The 19,902-nt window shown below is 41.4% G+C and overlaps 1 protein-coding gene across 6 annotated transcripts in view; it reads left to right on the top strand.

The window, feature by feature from the left end:
- PDGFRA (platelet derived growth factor receptor alpha) overlaps window positions 1-12,058 on the top strand; it is a 63,353-nt gene extending 51,295 nt beyond the window's left edge. For all 6 annotated transcript variants that reach the window (XM_054486172.2, XM_054486173.2, XM_063663684.1 and 3 more), the window contains exons 19-23: window positions 1,278-1,389; window positions 2,647-2,746; window positions 2,856-2,961; window positions 4,159-4,400; window positions 8,939-12,058. In XM_054486172.2, the coding sequence (XP_054342147.2) occupies window positions 1,278-1,389; window positions 2,647-2,746; window positions 2,856-2,961; window positions 4,159-4,400; window positions 8,939-9,086 (708 nt within the window). In that variant the 3' untranslated portion in view covers window positions 9,087-12,058. The remainder of the gene's footprint in view (window positions 1-1,277; window positions 1,390-2,646; window positions 2,747-2,855; window positions 2,962-4,158; window positions 4,401-8,938) is intronic.
- The last annotated feature ends 7,844 nt before the right edge of the window (window positions 12,059-19,902 follow it).

The following is a 19,902-nucleotide window of genomic DNA, read 5'->3' as shown; positions in this document are numbered from 1 at the left end:
TTACTTAATTTGGATTTGGGGCTAGATACTTGACTGTTCTGCCCCTCTGTCTCCCTGACTGTAGTGGGAGGTGATAATAGTACCTATTTGCTGAGTTGCTATGGGGATTAAATCAATGAATTCATGTAAAGTGCTTAGGACAGTGCCTGGCTTATAGAAACAGCACTCAATAATGTTAGCTATTTTATTTATTTATTTATTTATTTATTTTATTTATTTTTTTGAGACAGAGTCTCACTCTGTCACCCAGGCTGGAGTGCAGTGGCGCAATCTTGGCTCACTGCAAACTTCTGCCTCCCAGGTTGAAGCAATTCTCCTGCCTCAGCCTCCCAAGTAGCTGGGATTACAGGCATGTACCACCATGCTCAGCTAATTTTTGTATTTTTAATAGAGACAGGGTTTCACCATGTTGCCCAGACTGGTCTCGAACTCCTGGCCTCAAGTGATCCCCCTGCCTCAGCCTCCCAAAGTGCTGGGATGACAGGGGTGAGCGACTGCACCTGGCAAGTGTTAGCTATTAATATGTCAATCGCATGTATGCATGGACAAGCATGCGTTCCCAAGGATGGTGTCTTTATATTTTAAGCTTTTATCAGATTTTCAAAAGCCATCTGTGACCCCTAAAATATTGAAACCATTTGGGTTTATGTATCTTGGAGGCACAGTTTCCTTAAAGATACTCATTTTGTTGTCTACTTGAACCATTCTTCCCATCCCTTCCACTTCTCAGCAGATGACATAGCTCCCTGTGGGGATACATCTGCTCCCTGTAGGTACAATTCCAAATCATCTCACTGCACTGGACGTGAGACAGCTTATGGCAGCTGCTGCTTCCACCTAGAGAAAGACATGGGCCTGCATCCATGCTATGTGTGATTCATGTACTCATGTGGCCGTGATAGCTGTAATCGGCTCATAGATCATTGGATCTGTTCTTAATTTTGTTCCCAGGAATATCTAAAAATAGGAAACGGGTCCATTCAGGGCTTACACCTTTTGGGTGAAAATTCAGGTTTAATGTTTTTGGATATTATTCCTTTGGAGGACATAAAAGGCAATATTGACCATTCATCATTCATCTAGTATTTGTTGAGCACCTACTATGTGCCAGGGACTGAGAGTTCAGTAATGAACAAAACACATGTAAAAGACACTCAAATGGGACAAGATAATTAGCACAAGTTATTAAGATCCCAAGGGGAACCCTTTTCTATTTCCACTGCTGTGGCTCATCAGTGAGTAGACATGGGTTTAACTCTCTCCCTCCTTCCTTGCAGACCTTTCTGCCCGTGAAGTGGATGGCTCCTGAGAGCATCTTTGACAACCTCTACACCACACTGAGTGATGTCTGGTCTTACGGCATTCTGCTCTGGGAGATCTTTTCCCTTGGTATGGGCCTGACATCGCTGCTTATTTGGGCTGTTGTGAAACACCACTGGAAGGAAAATGTGTTCTTTCATGCCCCAGGATGTAGACAGTGTTAAGATAACCTGGTGTGAGGCCAGTATGCTGCAGCCGCCTCAAACCACATGTTGTGCCTTATTGTGTCTGAGATAGGCCCATGCAGGTGGAGATGGGGGTTTTTGTTGGTGGTTGCGTGTCACTCCTGGCCTCTGCCCCTCCTCTCCTTTGGGCTATGCCAGAGTGACTTCCTCCCACTGGAAGTGGTCCCAATGACATTCGCATCTCAGCTGCTTTTTCATTTTGGGCTTTGGGTCACATGGGTTCGCCCATGGAGAGTGAGCCCTCCCTCACCTGGTGGCGACTGATGCTCAGGTGAAAAGGGGTATGTGGAGGGAAGGGCAGGGCTCTCATTCCTGGTTGTCATTGGCCAGTCTTGACAACCCAGGTGCTGAACAACCCAGGTGCCCTGGGCTGTCCAGTGAGGTCCCTAAGAGAAGGATGAGCCATAACCCTGACATCTGGATGGTTCATCTGGGGAGATGAGACTTACACACTTAGGGATAAACAGTGTGGTGCTGATTTAAAATTGTAATTTGAGTTTTGAGTAAAGACAAAGGAGTCCTGGAATAGTGTAGGAAGGCTTCAGAGAGGGAACTTAACTTGACCTGGCCTTGGCTTTGAAAGTGTGAAATGTTGCATGAATTTATGTGTGATCAGGATGTAATAGTAAAGTGTGTCTTCCTGCCCCGTCTCCTTTTTCATCCTAGTTCTCGCTCCATGGATGATCACAATGGATCATCCCCCAGTGGCTTAATGGAGTCCTGTACTTCCTTAAAAGCAGCGAGGCCGCCACTTTGATTTTTGCTTTAGCTATTTGAACATACCTGGTGAAAAAGACTCTCTGGGTTTTAATGATTCAGAATTTCTCCTTGCTTTTCTAGTTCATTTTGTCTGTGTTGATCCAATAGTCATACACATTGAAAAACACTTGAACGCTTATTTCTAAAGATGTAGAATTTTTGTGATGGTACTTGGACTTGACCAACCTGGAGTCCTAATTAAACTTAAAGTTTGAGCTGGTCTCTGAAGTCAAGGAGATGATGACACTGAATTTTCTTGAAAAAACCAGTGCTTCAAGGCTATGGGATCTGAAAGGTTTTCTAACAGTGTTCTATCATGCCAAGTGTTTCAACAATGCACTGAGCGTTTGTTAGTCCTGGTGTTTTATTGTTTGGCTTTTAGGTGGCACCCCTTACCCCGGCATGATGGTGGATTCTACTTTCTACAATAAGATCAAGAGTGGGTACCGGATGGCTAAGCCTGACCATGCTACCAGTGAAGTGTGAGCTCCTTCCCCATCCCGGCGGCCTGTGTTCACAGTCTGTGGGTCTGGGGGAGGGAGGGGCCCTGAGACTTCCCCCTGTGCCCACTCTTGAGTTCTGTCCCCACAGCTACGAGATCATGGTGAAATGCTGGAACAGTGAGCCGGAGAAGAGACCCTCCTTTTACCACCTGAGTGAGATTGTGGAGAATCTGCTGCCTGGACAATATAAAAAGGTGTGTTTGGATCTGTGGGTGGAAAAGTCTGGATAAAGCTGGAAGTTATACCAGTGAGCTGTGCTGTTCCGCAGTTCTAGAGGAGCATTTTCAAAAGAGGCAAAAGATTGTGTGATCCAGTGGCTGGGCTTCATGGTGGTGCTCTACACGACCCTAGTAGCAATGATGAATGAAAACCCTCCCCTTCCCGTGGGGCTTTCCTTTCATTTTGTATGTGCAGTACCTGTAAGCACTATTCTCCAGATGTTTGAGTATCAGAAGTTAGTGTGCAGTTAGAAGACTCAGGGCATCCATGGCCATTACATCACTAATTTGAATGCACTTAAATCCATGCGAAATTGGCTTTTACCAGCTGACTGGAAGGAACAACCTCAGCTGTTATCTGTGGCACCAGCTGGTTTTTTGTGGAATAGGAAGCATTGTTCAAAGGAACAAATGTAATTTCATGGAACCAAACAGGATATGTAAATGAATGAAACAACTTTCTGCTGAGGTGTTGAGAGGAAAACTCAGACGTAACCTCAGTTTCTTGATTCAGATTAGTCCCTGTGTAGACTTTTTATACTTATCATTTTTCTTCCTTCTTCTCAAGGAGGAATAGCGTTAGGAGATTGTGTGCCGGACTGGAAGTTAAATACTTCTGTCTGTTAATTATCTCACTGCCCACTACAACTTTTACAGGTGAGGCAGTGAGGAGGCAGAAGGAAATTAACCCTCAGTTGCTCAAAGATGTTCTGACTGGTGGAAATGTGTTGGTGAGAAGAAATTGAAGTTACTGTTGAAAATTGGGTCTTTTCACATCCAATGTTAGACCTCTCCAATGTTTAAGGATCATGAAGGCTTTGGGTATTATCCACCCAATAGAAGTCCTCACTGCCTCTCTATGGGACCCATCCAAGCCCTGGAAAGGCAACGTGATGGGGACCAGAAGGGTTCTCGGTTGTAGCTGCTGACTTGGAGAAGGGGCTACTGGTATCTTAGCACCTAATGGCAGAAGCTCTTTACCATTGGTGGCCCCTTCTTCATGTTCTATGTCTCTGGGGATAGTTGACATGACTCTCCTTCAACTAAGTCCCACATCTTCCAGGTAGTTTGGAAATATGTACAGTTAAATAATAGTAAGTTCTGAGTGTCTCTATTCATTTTTGAGGTTTGGTTGTTAACACTTGATTAAATATGTTCAATGAATGTTTATAGAGTTATGAAAAAATTCACCTGGACTTCCTGAAGAGTGACCATCCTGCTGTGGCACGCATGCGTGTGGACTCAGACAATGCGTACATTGGTGTCACCTACAAAAACGAGGAAGACAAGCTGAAGGACTGGGAGGGTGGTCTGGATGAGCAGAGACTGAGCGCTGACAGTGGCTACATCATTCCTCTGCCTGACATTGACCCTGTCCCTGAGGAGGAGGACCTGGGCAAGAGGAACAGACACAGGTAGCTGTGGGGGCAGCCTCAGTGTCTCACCTTTCCCCTCCCCCATAGGCCCTGAAGGAGAGGACCCATTGTCCCTGATAATGGTGCACTCCTGGTTAGTAAATATGTACTCAGGGACAAGTTGCAGAATGCTCAGGAGGTCCGCGTGGTTTCGAAAATTCTTCCCAGATGATTCTAATATGTTCCCCCTGGGGCTGGGAGAGGGATGTGCATGTTGTGGGGAGAGGGACATGCTTCCCTGGTGGAGAATCTTTGAGCTAAATTCTCAGGTAATTTGATCAAATTGATACAGAACTCTGATTATTGGGATCATATAAGCCTCTCCTGCCATTGTCTTAAATAGTCATTGAACTAGGGAAAAAGTGAAGAGAGGCAGGACTGGGTCCTTTGATGCTATACCCTACCTGTGAATTGGAATCACCTGCAGAGATTTAAAAACTGCTGATCTACAAGCCTCACCCCAAATAACAAATTAGAATCCCTGGGGGTGGTGGCCAACTGCTCCCTGGCTGATTTGTTTCTTCTTTCTTTTAAATTTTATATTATGGAAGATTTCTAACATGTGCACAATTCACATAGTATAGTGAGCTGTTCAGTATCTGTCACCCAGCTTCAATGACTATGCACTCTGCCAGCCTGGATGCACGCATGGCCATGTCTGTCTCTCCTCAGCCTCCTCTGGACTGTTTGGACGCAAATCCTAGACACCTTATCATTTCACCCATAAATATTCCAGTGTGTGTCTCTTAAAGATAAGGACTCTATTTTAAAGAAGAACAACAGTTATTAAAAATAACTACAATGCCATTATCTCACCCAAAACAGGGACAATAAATCGTTAAGGCATCAGACAACCAGTTAAAGTTCAAATTATCTCACAAATATTATCGTACTCCACTAAAAAGTGGGCAGAGGACATGAGCAGACACTTTTCAAAAGAAGACATACATGCAGCCAACAAGCATATGAAAAAATGCTTAACATCACTGATCACTAGAGAAATGCAAATCAGAACCTTGATGAGATACCATCTCACACCAGACAGAATGGTTATTATTAAAAAGTCAAAAAATAACAGATGCTGGTGAGGTTGTGGAGAAAAGGGGAAGCTTTTACACTGCTTGTTGAAGTGCAAATTTGTTCAGCTATTGTGGAAAGCGGTGTGGTGATTTCTCAAAGAACTTTTAACAGAATTACCATTCGATCCAGTAATCCCATTATTGGGTATATAACCAAAGGTATATAAATCATTTTACCATAAAGACATGCATACGTATGTTCACTGCAGCACTATTCACAATAGCAAAGACATGGAATCATCCTAAATGCCCATTGACAGTAGACTGGATAAAGAACATCTGGCACATATACACCATGGAATACTATGCGTTGATAAAAAAGAACAAGATCTGAGATACCATCTCCCACCGGTCAGAATGGCTATTATTTAAAAGTCAAAAAACAACTGATTGTGGCGAAGTTGTGGAGAAAAAGAAACACTTTTACAATGTTGGTTGGAGTGTAAATTAGTTCAACCATTGTGGAAGACAGTGTGGCGATTCCCCAAAGACCTAGAGGCGGAAATACTGTTTGACCCATCAATCCCATTACTGAGTATATACCCAGAGTGATATAAATCATTCTATTATAAAGGCACATGCACGTGTATGTTCACTGCTGCACTGTTCACAATAGCAAAATCATGGAATCAACCTAAATGCCCATCAATGATAGACTGGATAAAGAAAATGTGATACATATACACCATGGAATACGATGCAGCCATAAAAAGGAATGAGATCATGTCCTTTGCAGGGACATGGATGGAGCTGGAAGCCGTTACCCTCAGCAAACTAACACAGGAACAGAAAACCAACCACCACATGTTCTCACTTATAAGTGGGAGCTGAACGATGAGGACACATGGACACATGGAGGGAAACAACACACACTGGGGCCTTTCAGGGGTTGGGGGTTGGGTGGAGCATCAGGAAGAATAGCTAATGGATGCTGGGCATAATACCTGAGTGATGGGATGATCTGTGCAGCAAACCACCATGACGCAACAAACCTGCACATCCTGCATATGTAACCCTGAACTTAAAAAGTGGAAAATACAAAAATGAAATTAAAAAAAGAACAAGATCATGTCCTTTGCAGCAACATGGACGGAGCCGGAGGTCATTATCCTTAGCAAACTAATGCAGGAACAGAAGACCAGATACCACATGTTCTCACTTATAAGTGGGAGCTAAAACAACGAGAACACATGGACACAAAGAGGGGAACAACACACACCAGGGCATAGCTGAGGGTGCAGGGTGGGAGAAGGAAGAGGATCAGAAAAAATACCTATCGGATACTGTGCTTATTACTTGGGTGATGAAATAATCTGTACATCAAACCCCCATGACATGTGATTTATCCATGTAACAAACCTGCACATGTGCCCTTGAACATAAAATAAAAGTTAAAAAAAAATATCGTACACTTGTTTTGTTCTGTTTGAGATCCAGATAAGAGTCACACATTGCACTTGGTTGCTATGTCTCTGTAAGTTCCCTTTGCCTCTTTTTTTTTGCCCTCTTACATATTATTTGTGAAGAAACCATAGTGTTTGCCTGTGGAGTTCCCACAATCAGAATTTTGCTGATTACATCCTTGAAGTGTCCTTCTCAGGTACTTCTGTCTTCTCTATGTGTTGTTAACTGGTAGTTCGTCTAGGAACTTAACCTGACTCAGGTTAGATCTTTGGCAAACATGCTTCAAAGATGATTCTGTGTGCTTCTGTCAGGAGGTATGCACTGTCCAGTTGTCTGCCTTTTGTAACATTATCAGTCATTGGGTGATCATTACCTAGAATTTCTTTTTTTTTTTTTTGAGATGGAGTCTCGCTCTGTCACCCAGGCTGGAGTGCAGTGGTGTGATCTCAGCTTACTGTAACCTCCGCCTCCTGGGTTCAAGCCATTCTCATACTTCCGCCTCCTGAGTAGCTGGGATTACAGGCACATGCCACCATGCCCAGCTAATTTTTGTATTTTTAATAGAAATGGGGTTTCAGCATGTTGGCCAGGCTGGTTTTGAACTCCTGACCTCAAGTGATCTGCTGGTCTCGGCCTCCCAAGGTGCTAGGATTATAGGCATGAATGACCTCACCTGGCCTAGATTCTTTAACTCAGCACCAAGGTGGAGCTAATGCCCAGGGAGGACTGAGAATCACTGGTTCACGTGGTCAGATGGAGGAGACCATGCCCCAGTTCTCTGCTCTCTTTGCATGGCCCTTGGACAGAGGTAGGAGAAGGTGATGATAGTGGCCCCTAGTTCAAGGTCCAAGTTTCTTGTGTGTGTGTTTTTTTTTCCTCTTCTTTCCCATCAGAGCATTATTTTGGAGGCTTATGACTGTGACCTTTGTTAACCAATTTAGGTATAATATGTAGACAGCCCTTGTTTATTTGTATGTACTGGGTAATTTTAAAAGTATGGCTTTTCTATTTTGTTTTAGAATATGTTATGTGATTTGAAGATGGGACACAGTGGCCCATCAGTCTTCGGTTTTTTATTATGCTTTGCTCAGGCCAGTTTTTATAACGTGTTTATATCTCTTGAGCAAATGGTGTTCCTCCAAGTTTTGGGGGTCTGCGATGGAACTTCACGGGGGTCAGGGAAGGCTGGGCAGTGAATCTAGGGCTCTCTGTCTCAGATCTTTTCTCAATTTGGTTACTTTGTATCTGTGGGCTCTGAATAATATTTGAGTTGTAAGAGGGTTCTGCTTTTATATAAAGTTAGAAAGTCACATTGGAATAAATAACATGAGAAAGGTGCCCAGAAGTTTTCTAGGGCTACAACAGGCTGAGCTGCAGAATTTGACACACCAGGAATTGAACTTTCTCAGTTGAAGTTCACGTTCAAGTTAAGTAACTTGTGTGGCATCACACAGCTAGTAAGTGGGGGGACCACTCCAGACCTAAGGCTTTCTGACTCCAGAACTCCCTTTTCAGCCACTTCTCTAGTATGTAAGGAGCCGTCACCTGGGCCTTCAAGTTGAGGGGCCGGTTGGGGGGCATTGGATGTCAAGAGAGAGGTGGAGAGGGCATTCCAGGCAAGTGGCAGGAGATCCTGAGAACATAGTTTGGATGCTCAGTAGGCTTCCGGGAGAGCACCTGATGGGCCTGGCTGCAGCTTGCACCCTGATGGGCCTGACTTCACCCCCTGCTCTGCCTTCCCAGGCCTTTGGATCAGGCATTGCTTATGTTCTCTTCCACTAGGATTGAGTAGGGAAAGTAGAAATTCTTGCAGCTTGTCAGTAACTTTGATGAAAGACCCGGCAGAAAAGCAGGAAAGCTGAAGTGTAAAAGTGATGGGTGGACCTTGGTTTTCCACATGGCCTACCACAGCATGTCAGGCCTGGGGGCAGAACCTTGCCATAGTGTGCAGCCCAAATTTGAATGCCAAAGGCTTTCTTTTGTCTCTGGGGGGCCACAGTCTAGTTCTAGTTCTGTGCAGGAGTTGTAGTCTTTGCTCTTCTCTCCCTCCTCCAGCTCGCAGACCTCTGAAGAGAGTGCCATTGAGACGGGTTCCAGCAGTTCCACCTTCATCAAGAGAGAGGACGAGACCATTGAAGACATCGACATGATGGACGACATCGGCATAGACTCTTCAGACCTGGTAGAAGACAGCTTCCTGTAACTGGCGGATTCGAGGGGTTCCTTCCACTTCTGGGGCCCCCTCTGGATCCCGTTCAGAAAACCACTTTATTGCAATGCGGAGGTTGAGAGGAGGACTTGGTTGATGTTTAAAGAGAAGTTCCCAGCCAAGGGCCTCAGGGAGCCTTCTAAATATGAATGAATGGGATATTTTGAAATGAACTTTGTCAGTGTTGCCTCTTGCAGTGCCTCAGTAGCATCTCAGTGGTGTGTGAAGTTTGGAGATAGATGGATAAGGGAATAATAGGCCACAGAAGGTGAACTTTGTGCTTCAAGGACATTGGTGAGAGTCCAGCAGACACAATTTATACTGCGACAGAACTTCAGCATTGTAATTATGTAAATAACTCTAACCAAGGCTGTGTTTAGATTGTATTAACTATCTTCTTTGGACTTCTGAAGAGACCACTCCATCCATCCATGTACTTCCTTCTTGAAACCTGATGTCAGCTGCTGTTGAACTTTTTAAAGAAGTGCATGAAAAACCACTTTTGAACCTTAAAAGGTACTGGTACTATAGCATTTTGCTATCTTTTTTAGTGTTAAAGAGATAAAGAATAATAATTAACCAACCTTGTTTAATAGATTTGGTCATTTAGAAGCCTGACAACTCATTTTCATATTGTAATCTACATTTATAATACTACTACTGTTATCAGTAATGCTAAATGTGTAATAATGTAACATGATTTCCCTCCAGAGAAAGCACAATTTAAAACAATCCTTACTAAGTAGGTGATGAGTTTGACAGTTTTTGACATTTATATTAAATAACATGTTTTTCTATAAAGTATGGTAATAGCTTTAGTGAATTAAATTTAGTTGAGCATAGAGAACAAAGTAAAAGTAGTGTTGTCCAGGAAGTCAGAATTTTTAACTGTACTGAATAGGTTCCCCAATCCATCGTATTAAAAAACAATTAACTGCCCTCTGAAATAATGGGATTAGAAACAAACAAAACTCTTTAAGTCCTAAAAGTTCTCAATGTACAGGCATAAACCTGTGCTGAACATAACTTCTCATGTATATTACCCAATGGAAAATATAATGATCAGCAAAAAGACTGGATTTGCAGAAGTTTTTTTTTTTTTCTCTTCATGCCTGGTGAAAGCTTTGGTGACCCCAATATATGTATTTTTTGAATCTATGAACCTGAAAAGGGTCAGAAGGATGCCCAGACATCAGCCTCCTTCTTTCATCCCTTACCCCAAAGAGAAAGAGTTTGAAACTCAAGACCATAAAGATATTCTTTAGTGGGGGCTGGATGTGCATTTGCCTGGATCCTCAGTTCTCAAATGTGTGTGGCAGCCAGGATGACTAGATCCTGGGTTTCCATCCTTGAGATTCTGAAGTATGAAGTCTGAGGGAAACCAGAATCTGTATTTTTCTAAACTTCCTGGCTGTTCTGATCGGCCAGTTTTCAGAAACACTGACTTAGGTTTCAGGAAGTTGCCATGGGAAACAAATAATTTGAACTTTGGAACAGGGTTGGAATTCAACCACGCAGGAAGCCTACTATTTAAATCCTTGGCTTCAGGTTAGTGACATTTAATGCCATCTAGCTAGCAATTGCGACCTTAATTTAACTTTCCAGTCTTAGCTGAGGCTGAGAAAGCTAAAGTTTGGTTTTGACAGGTTTTCCAAAAGTAAAGATGCTACTTCCCACTGTATGGGGGAGATGAACTTGCCCCATCTCCCGTCTTCTGCCTCCCACTCCATACCCCGCCAAGGAAAGGCATGTAAAAAATTATGCAATTCAGTGTTCCAAGTCTCTGTGTAACCAGCTCAGTGTTTTGGTGGAAAAAACATTTTAAGTTTTACTGATAAGTTGAGGTTAGATGGGAGGATGAATTGTCACATCTATCCACACTGTCAAACAGGTTGGTGTGGGTTCATTGGCATTCTTTGCAATACTGCTTAATTGCTCATACCATATGAATGAAACATGGGCTGTGATTACTGCAATCACTGTATGTGCTATCGGCAGGTGATGCTTTGGAAGATGCAGAAGCAATAATAAAATACTTGACTACCTACTGGTGTAATCTCAGTGCAAGCTCCAACTTTCTCATCCAACTTTTTTCATAGTAAGTGCGAAGACTGAGCCAGATTGGCCAATTAAAAACGAAAACCTGACTAGGTTCTGTAGAGCCAATTAGACTTGAAATACGTTTGTGTTTCTAGAATCACAGCTCAAGCATTCTGTTTATCGCTCACTCTCCCTTGTACAGCCTTATTTTGTTGGTGCTTTGCATTTTGATATTGCTGTGAGCCTTGCATGACATCATGAGGCCGGATGAAACTTCTCAGTCCAGCAGTTTCCAGTCCTAACAAATGCTTCCACCTGAATTTGTATATGACTGCATTTGTGTGTGTGTGTGTTTTCAGCAAATTGCAGATTTGTTTCCTTTTGGCCTCCTGCAAAGTCTGAAGAAGAAAATTTGCCAATCTTTCCTACTTTCTATTGTTATGATGACAATCAAAGCCAGCCTGAGAAACACCATTTGTGACTTTTTAAACGATTAGTGATGTCCTTAAAATGTGGTCTGCCAATCTGTACAAAATGGTCCTATTTTTGTGAAGAGGGACGTAAGATAAAATGATGTTATACATCAATATGTATATATGTATTTCTATATAGACTTGGAGAATACTGCCAAAACATTTATGACAAGCTGTATCACTGCCTTCGTTTATATTTTTTTAACTGTGATAATCCCCACAGGCACATTAACTGTTGCACTTTTGAATGTCCAAAATTTATATTTTAGAAATAATAAAGAGAAAGATACTTACATGTTCCCAAAACAATGGTGTGGTGAATGTGTGAGAAAAACTAACTTGATAGGGTCTACCAATACAAAATGTATTACGAATGCCCCGTTCATGTTTTTGTTTTAAAACGTGTAAATGAAGATCTTTATATTTCAATAAATGATATATAATTTAAAGTTATACTAAGGTTTCAGCATTTTTGTTTTTAGTTTAATCATAAGAATTAAAGCAATCCTGTTCTATTTACTTTCTTAGCAACATTTGTAGGACTCTATATTAGGCTTTTCTTTTTTTTCCTGAGACGGAGTTTTGCTCTTGTCATCCAGGCTGGAGTGCAGTGGTGTGATCTCAGTTCACTGCAACTTCTGCCTCCTAAGTTCAAGCAATTCTTTTGCCTCAGCCTCCCAAGTAGCTGGGATTATAGGCACCTGCCACCATGCCTGGCTAATTTTTGTATTTTTAGTAGAGATGGGGTTTCATCATGTTGGCCAGGCTGGTCTCGAACTCCTGACCTTAGATGATCTGCCTGCCTCGGCCTCCCAAAATGCTAGGATTACAGGTGTGAACCACCACGCCTGGCCTATATTAGGCTTTTGATGAACCAATAGAATATCTAAGGTTTAAGACATTATATGAGCTAGATTGTTCTACAACACAGTATTTGACTTAAAGATGATTGGCACTTGGCTCATCTTTGGTCTCATCTTTTTTTTGATTGTTCATCTTTATCCCGTGGTGTTTTCTTCCCCTGCATAAGGAATACAGGACTGCAGTTACTCTGTACAACATTCAACTGTCGTAAAAGTGTAGGAAGTAAAATGTTAAATTATTTTTTTCACCGCGTCTTCTTCCCCGTCCCTGTCCTGTTTCCAAGAGGCAGAGCTGCACCATTTGGTGTGTCTTTTAAACTTCCAGTTCCCTTTGTATGCATCTGTGTATATACATTCCCATACACACATCTCTACGTTTGCTTCCTATCTACCTAAATGGGATCTCATTTTATGTAATCCTTTGTAATGTTCTTTTTCCCTTTTCTTTTTATAACTATTTATTGAAGCAGTTTTAGATTTGCAGTAAAATTGAGTAGAAGGTACAGAGATTTCCCATGTGTGCCCTGCCCCCACACCAACATAGCCTCCCCATCACTAACATTCTCCACTTTTGCTACAGCTGATGAACCTACATTGCCAAATCATTACCCATAGCACAGTCCACAGTTCTGTTTTTTTTTTAATGCTGTTTTAGCGATCTCTGTGAAAAGTATATAGAGGCAGACTGCTCTCATTTTTATTAGCTTCATTGGATCCCATTATGTAAATGTACCATAATTTATGCAATCATGTTCCTGTAAAATGGATTTATAGTTTCCAGTTCTTTGCTATTAAAATGATTTCATGAACATCTTTGCAACATACATATTTGCACACAAAAAATGTGTTTTGTAGAATGGATTTCTACAAATGAAATTGCTAGGCCAAAGGGTGTGCAGAAATAAATTGATGTTGAGCTCAAGTTTTCAGATAGGATTGCTACATAAGTTCTTGAGCATCTGCATGTGAATCACTGGCTTTGCACATTACATGCAGTTTTCTAGTCTCCTTTGCTGCACATTGCCCAGGAATCATGGTCTTCAAAATAGGATTGGAAGAAATACAATGTGGTAAGTGTGAGAGAATGTGGATTTTGTGTTCTGAAGCATACTGAAGCAAGTGACTTTAGGAATTTAAAAAAATAGTACAACTCACCTTATTTTGAGCTCACGGATAATGAAAATTGATTATGTTGTTAATAATCAGAATATAGCACCCTATTCCAATATAACTCCTTATCCAAATTCAAGTAGCCTGCAGCTGGAAGCATACTTCTTTGGAGTTAAACCTCCAAGGAGGGATTCAGAAGATCATGGCATATGAGAGGCAAGACTAGATTGCAGCTCAGGACAGAGCAGCATGCAGTGGCTTGCATTGTGAATTTTAGCTCCAGATTGATTGCAAGGACAAACCAGCAATCCTGAGAGGACCCACAAACCCTCTGATGGAAGTGGACTTCTCCTGCAGGACCGGAGAGACACCCCAAATATTGTGAGTGCCCCAACTGCGGAAGTGGGACAGGGAGACCCTCCTCTACCGAATGCACAGTCCCACTGGAGAAGCTGAAGATTTGCTTGCGGGAGAAGTTTCCGACTTTACCTTGAGCTGAGTCAAGTTAGAGAGCTGAGCAAATACAGGGGTAGAGGAAGCAGCAGAAAGGCCCTGGGAGCTCGCTGAGTCCCCAACCAGCCCATTCCTGCCTGGCATCACAGGGATCCATAGGGAGGGTGGCCAGAGGAGCAGGGGGTAAAACTCCACAGGGAGAAGGAAATCTCTAGCTGAACTTTGTAACAATTTGAAAGGGGCAAGAAGCCTCCTGGCCAGAACTCGGGGGAGGGTGCAAATCGGGCGTGCAGACTTCACAGGCCGAGGAAGAACTAAAGCCCTTTTCTCTCCCAGCTGGGAGGAGGATAGCCTTGGGCAAGTTTTCAAGCCCATCTTGCCCTCTGCCTGGAAACAGACTCAGGGCTGTTGAGGTGGGCAGGGTGGGAGTGAGACAAGCCCTTCGATTTGTGGGGGAGCTGGGTGAGGGTTGTGACTGCTGGCTTTCCCCCACTTGCCTGATAACCTGCATGACTCAGCGGAGACAGCCATAATCCTCCTAGGTACACAACTCCAGTGACCTGGGAATCTCACCCCCATTTCTCCCCAGCAGCCTCAGCAAGACCTGCCCAAGGAGAGTCTGAGCTCAGACATGCCTAGCCTCACCCCCACCTGATGGTCCTTTCCTATCCGCACTGGTAGCATAAGACAAAGGACATAATCTTGGGAATTCTAGGGCTCTGCCCTCCACTGGTTCCTCTCCACACTACTATAGCTGATGCTTCCTGGGAAGTACCACCTTCTGGCAGGAGGCCAACCAGCACAAAGATAAAGCATTAAACCACCAAAACTAAGGACCCTCATGGAGTCCATTGCACCGTCCACCACCTCCACCAGAACAAGCACTGGTATCCATGGCTGAGAGACCCATAGATGGTTGACATCACAGGACTGTGTGCAGGCAACCCCTGGTACCAGCCCGGAGCTGGGTAGACTAATTGGGTGGCTAGACCCAGAAGAGAGAAAACAACCACTGCAGTTTAGCTCATAGGAAGCCACATCCATGGGAAAAGGGGGAGAGTACTACATCAAAGGAACACCCCGTGGGACAAAAGAATCTGAACAACAGCCTTCAGCCCTATACCTTACCTCTGACAGAGCCTACCCAAATGAGAAGAAACCAGAAAACCAACCCTGGTAATAGGACAAAACAAGGCTCTTCAACACCTCCCAAAATCACACTAGTTCACCAGCAATGGATCCAAACCAAGAAGAAATCCCGATTTACTTGAAAAAGAATTCAAGAAGTTAATTAAGCTTATCAGGGAGGGACCAGAAGAAGGTGAAGCCCAATGCAAGGAAATCTAAAAAATGATATGAGAAGTGAAGAGAGAAATACTCATGGAAATAGATAGCTTAAGGAAAAAACAATAAAAAATTCAGGAAACTTTGGACACACTTTTAGAAATGTGAAATGCTCTGGAAAGTCTCAGCAATAGAATTGAAGAAGTAGAAGAAAGAACTTTAGAGCTCAAAGTCAAGGTCCTCAGATTAACCCAATCCAACAAAGACAAAGAAAAAAGAATAAGATGCAGCCATAAAAAAGATGAGTTCATGTCCTTTGCAGGGACATGGATGAAGCTGGAAACCATTATTCTAAGCAAACTATTACAAGGACAGAAAACCAAACACTGCATGTTCTCACTCATAGGTGGGAGCTGAACAACAAGAACACATGGACACAGGGTGGGGAACATCACACATCGGGGCTTGTCAGGGGGTGGGGGGCTGGGGGAGAGATAGCATTAGGAGAAACACCTAATGTAAATGACGAGTTGATGGGTGCAGCAAACCCTCGTGGCACATGTATACCTATGTAACAAACCTGCATGTTGCGCACATGTACCCTAGAACTTAAAGCATAATAATAAAAAAAAGAAAAAAGAATAAGAAAATATGAACAAAGCCTCCAAGAAATCTGGAATTGTGTTAAACAACCAAATCTAAGAATAACTGTTGTTCCTGAGGAAGAAGACAATTCTAAAAGCTTAGAAAACATATTTGGGGGAATAATGGAGGAAAACATCCCTGGCCTTGTGAGATACTAGACAGCCATATACAAGAAGCACAAAGAACACCTGGGAAATTCACTGCAAAAAGATCTTCACCTAGGCACATTGTCATCAGATTATCCAAAGTTAAGACCAAGGAAAGAATCTTAATAGCTGTGAGACAGAAGCACAAAGGAAAACCTATCAGATTAACAGCAGATTTCTCAGCAGAAACCCTACAAGCTAGAAGGGATTGGGACCCTATCTTCAGCCTCCTCAAACAAAACATTTTATCAGCCAAGAATTTTGTATCCAGCAAAACTAAGCATCATATATGAAGGAAAGATACAGTTGTTTTCAGACAAATAAATGCTGAGCAAATTCACCATTATCAAACTACCACTATAAGAACTGCTAAAAGGAACCCTAAATTTTGAAACAAATCCTGGAAACACATCGAAACAGAACGTCTTTAAAGAATAAATCACATAGGGCCTGTAAAACAAAAATACAATTTAAAAAGCAAAAACAACAAACAAAAAACCAAACCACAGAGGCAACAAAGAGCATGATTAAAGCAACAGTACCTCACATTTCAATACTAACATTGAATGTAAATGGCCTAAATGCTCTACTTAAAAGATACAGAACCACAGAGTGGATAAGACTTCACCAACTAATGATCTACTGCCTTCAAGAGACTCACCTAACACATAAGGACTTACACAGAATTAAAGTAAAAGAATGGAAAGGGGCATTTTGTGCAAATGGACACCAAAATCGAGCAGGGTTAACTATTCTTATATCAGAAAAAAACAAACAAACAAACAAAAAAACACTTTAAAGCAACAGAGACAAAGAGGGACATTATATAATGGTAAAAGGCCTTGTCCAACAGGAAAATATCACAATCTTAAACATATATGCACCTAACACTGGAGATCCCAAACTTATAAAACAATTACTAATAGACCTAAGAAATGAGATAGACAGCAATGCAATAATAGTGGGGTACTTCAATACTCCACTGACAGCACTAGACAGGTCATCAAGACAGAAAGTCAACAAAGAAACAATTGATTTAAACTATACTTTGGAACAAATGGACCTAACAGATATATATAAAACATTTCATCCAACAACCTCAGAATACACATTTTATTCAACAGCACATGGAACTTTCTCCAAGATAGACCATATAATAGGCCATAAAATAAGCCTCAATAAATTTAAGAAAATTGAAATTATATCAAGGACTCTCTCAGACCACAGTGGAATAAAGCTGGATATCAACTCTAAAAGGAACCTTCAGAACCGTTCAAATACATGGAAATTAAATAACCTTCTCCTGAATGAGCAGTGGGTCAAAAACAAAATCAAGATGGAAATTTAAAAATTCTTTGAACTGAATGCCAATAATGACACAACCGATCAAAACCTCTGGGATACAACAAAGGCAGTGCTAAGAGGAAAGTGCGTAGCCATAAATGCCTACATCAAAAAGTTTGAAAAAGCAAAGACAACCTAAAGTCACATCTCAAGGAACTAGAGAAACAAGAATAAACCAAACCTAAACCCAGTACAAGAAGAAAATAACCAAGATCAGAGCAGAACTAAATAAAATTATAACCAAAAAAAGATAAATGAAACAAAAAGCTGATCCTTTGAGAACATAAATAAAATAGACCATTATCAAGATTAACCAAGAAAAGAAGAGAGAAAATCCAAATAACTTCACTAAAAAACAAAACAGGAGATATTACAACTGACACCACTGAAATACAAAAGATCATTTAAGGCTACTATGAACACCTTTATGCATATAAACTAGAAAACCTAGAAGAGATGGGTAAATTCCTGGAAAAATACAACCATCATGGCCTAAATCATGAAGAATTAGATACGCTGAACAGACCAATAACAAGTAGCGAGATTGAAATAGTAATTAAGAAACTATGAAACAAAAAAAGTCCAGGACCAGATGGACAGCAGAATTCTACCAGACATTCAAAGAAGAATTGGTACCAATCCTTTTGACACTATTCCACAAGATAGAGAAGAAGGAACCCTCCTTAATTCATTTTATGAAGCCAACATCACCCTAATACCAAAACCAGGGAGGACACAACCAAAACAACAACAAAAAAACCAAAAACAAACAAACAAACAGAAAAAACACTACAGACCGATATCCTTGATGAACATAGATGCTAACATCCTTAACAAAATACTAGCTAACTGAATCCAACAACATTTCAAAAAGATAATCCACCATGATTAAGTGGGTTTCATACCAGGGATGCAGGGATGGTTTAACATATGCAAGTCAATAAATGTGCTACACCACGTAAACAGAATTAAAAACAAAAATCACATGACCCTCTCAATAGATGCAGAAAAAGCATTTGACAAGATCCAGTATTGCTTTATGATTAAAACTCTCAGAAAAATTGGCATACAAGGAACATACCTTAATGTAATAAAATTCATCTATGACAAACCCACATCCAACATAATACTGAATGAGGAAAAGTTGAAAGCATTCCGTCTGAGTACTGGAAAAAGACAAGGATGCCCACTCTCACCACTCCTTTTCAACATAGTACTAGAAGTCCTATCCAGAGCAATAAGACAAGAGAAAAAAATAAAGGGCATCCAAACAGGTAAAGAGGAAGTCAAACTGTCACTGTTTGCTGATGATATGATCATTTACCTTGAAAACCCTAAGTAAGGACTCCTCCAAAAAGCTCCTAGAACTGACAAAAGAGTTCAGCAAAGTTTCTGGATACAAGATTAATGTATACAAATCAGTAGCTCTTCTACACACCAACAGCGACCAAGTGGAGAATCACATCAAGAACTCAATCCCTTTTATAATAGCTGAAAAAAAATACTTAGGAATATACCTAACAAAGGAGTCAAAAGACTTCTACAAGGAAAACTACAAAACACTGCTGAAAGAAATCATAGATGACACAAACAAATAGAAACACATCCCATGCCCATGGATGGGCAGAATCAATATTGTAAAAATGACCATACCACCAAAAGCAACCTAGAAATTCAATGCAACCTCCATCAGAATACCACCATCATTCTTCACAGAATTAGAAAAAACAATTCTAAAGCTCATATGGAACCAAAAAAGAGCCTGCATAGCCAAAGCAAGACTAAACAAAAAACAAATCTGGAGGCATCACACTACCTGATTTCAAACTACCCTGTAAGGCCATAGTCACCAAAACAGCATGGTACTGTTATAAAAATAGGCAGATAGACCAACGGAACAGAATACAGAACCCAGAAATAAACCCAAAAACTTACAGCCAACTGATCTTTGACAAAGTAAACAAAAATATAAAGTGGGGAAAGGACACCCTTTTCAACAAATGGTGCTGGGATAATTGGCTAGCCACATGTAGAAGAATAAAACTGGATCCTCATCTCTCACCTTATATAAAAATCAACTCAAGATGGATTAAGGACTTAAACCTAAGACCTGAAACTATAAAAATTCTAGAAGATAACACTGGAAAAATCCCTCCTAGACATTGGCTTAGGCAAGGAATTCATGACCATGAACCCAAAAACAAATGCAATAAAAAAAAAGATAAATAGCTGGGACCTAATTAAACTAAAGAGCTTTTGCACGGCAAAAGGAATAGTCAGCAGAGTAAACAGACAACCTACAGACTGGGAGAAAATCTTCACAATCTATACATCTGACAAAGGACTAATATCCAGAATCTACAACCAACTCAAACAAATCAGTAAGAAAAAAACAAATAATCCCATCAAAAAGTGGGCTAAGGGCATGAAGAGACAATTCTCAAAAGAAGAT

The sequence above is a fragment of the Pongo pygmaeus genome, chromosome 3, assembly GCF_028885625.2.
Source record: "Pongo pygmaeus isolate AG05252 chromosome 3, NHGRI_mPonPyg2-v2.0_pri, whole genome shotgun sequence".
Lineage (NCBI taxonomy): Eukaryota > Metazoa > Chordata > Mammalia > Primates > Hominidae > Pongo > Pongo pygmaeus.
This window is presented reverse-complemented; position numbering and strand designations above follow the sequence as displayed.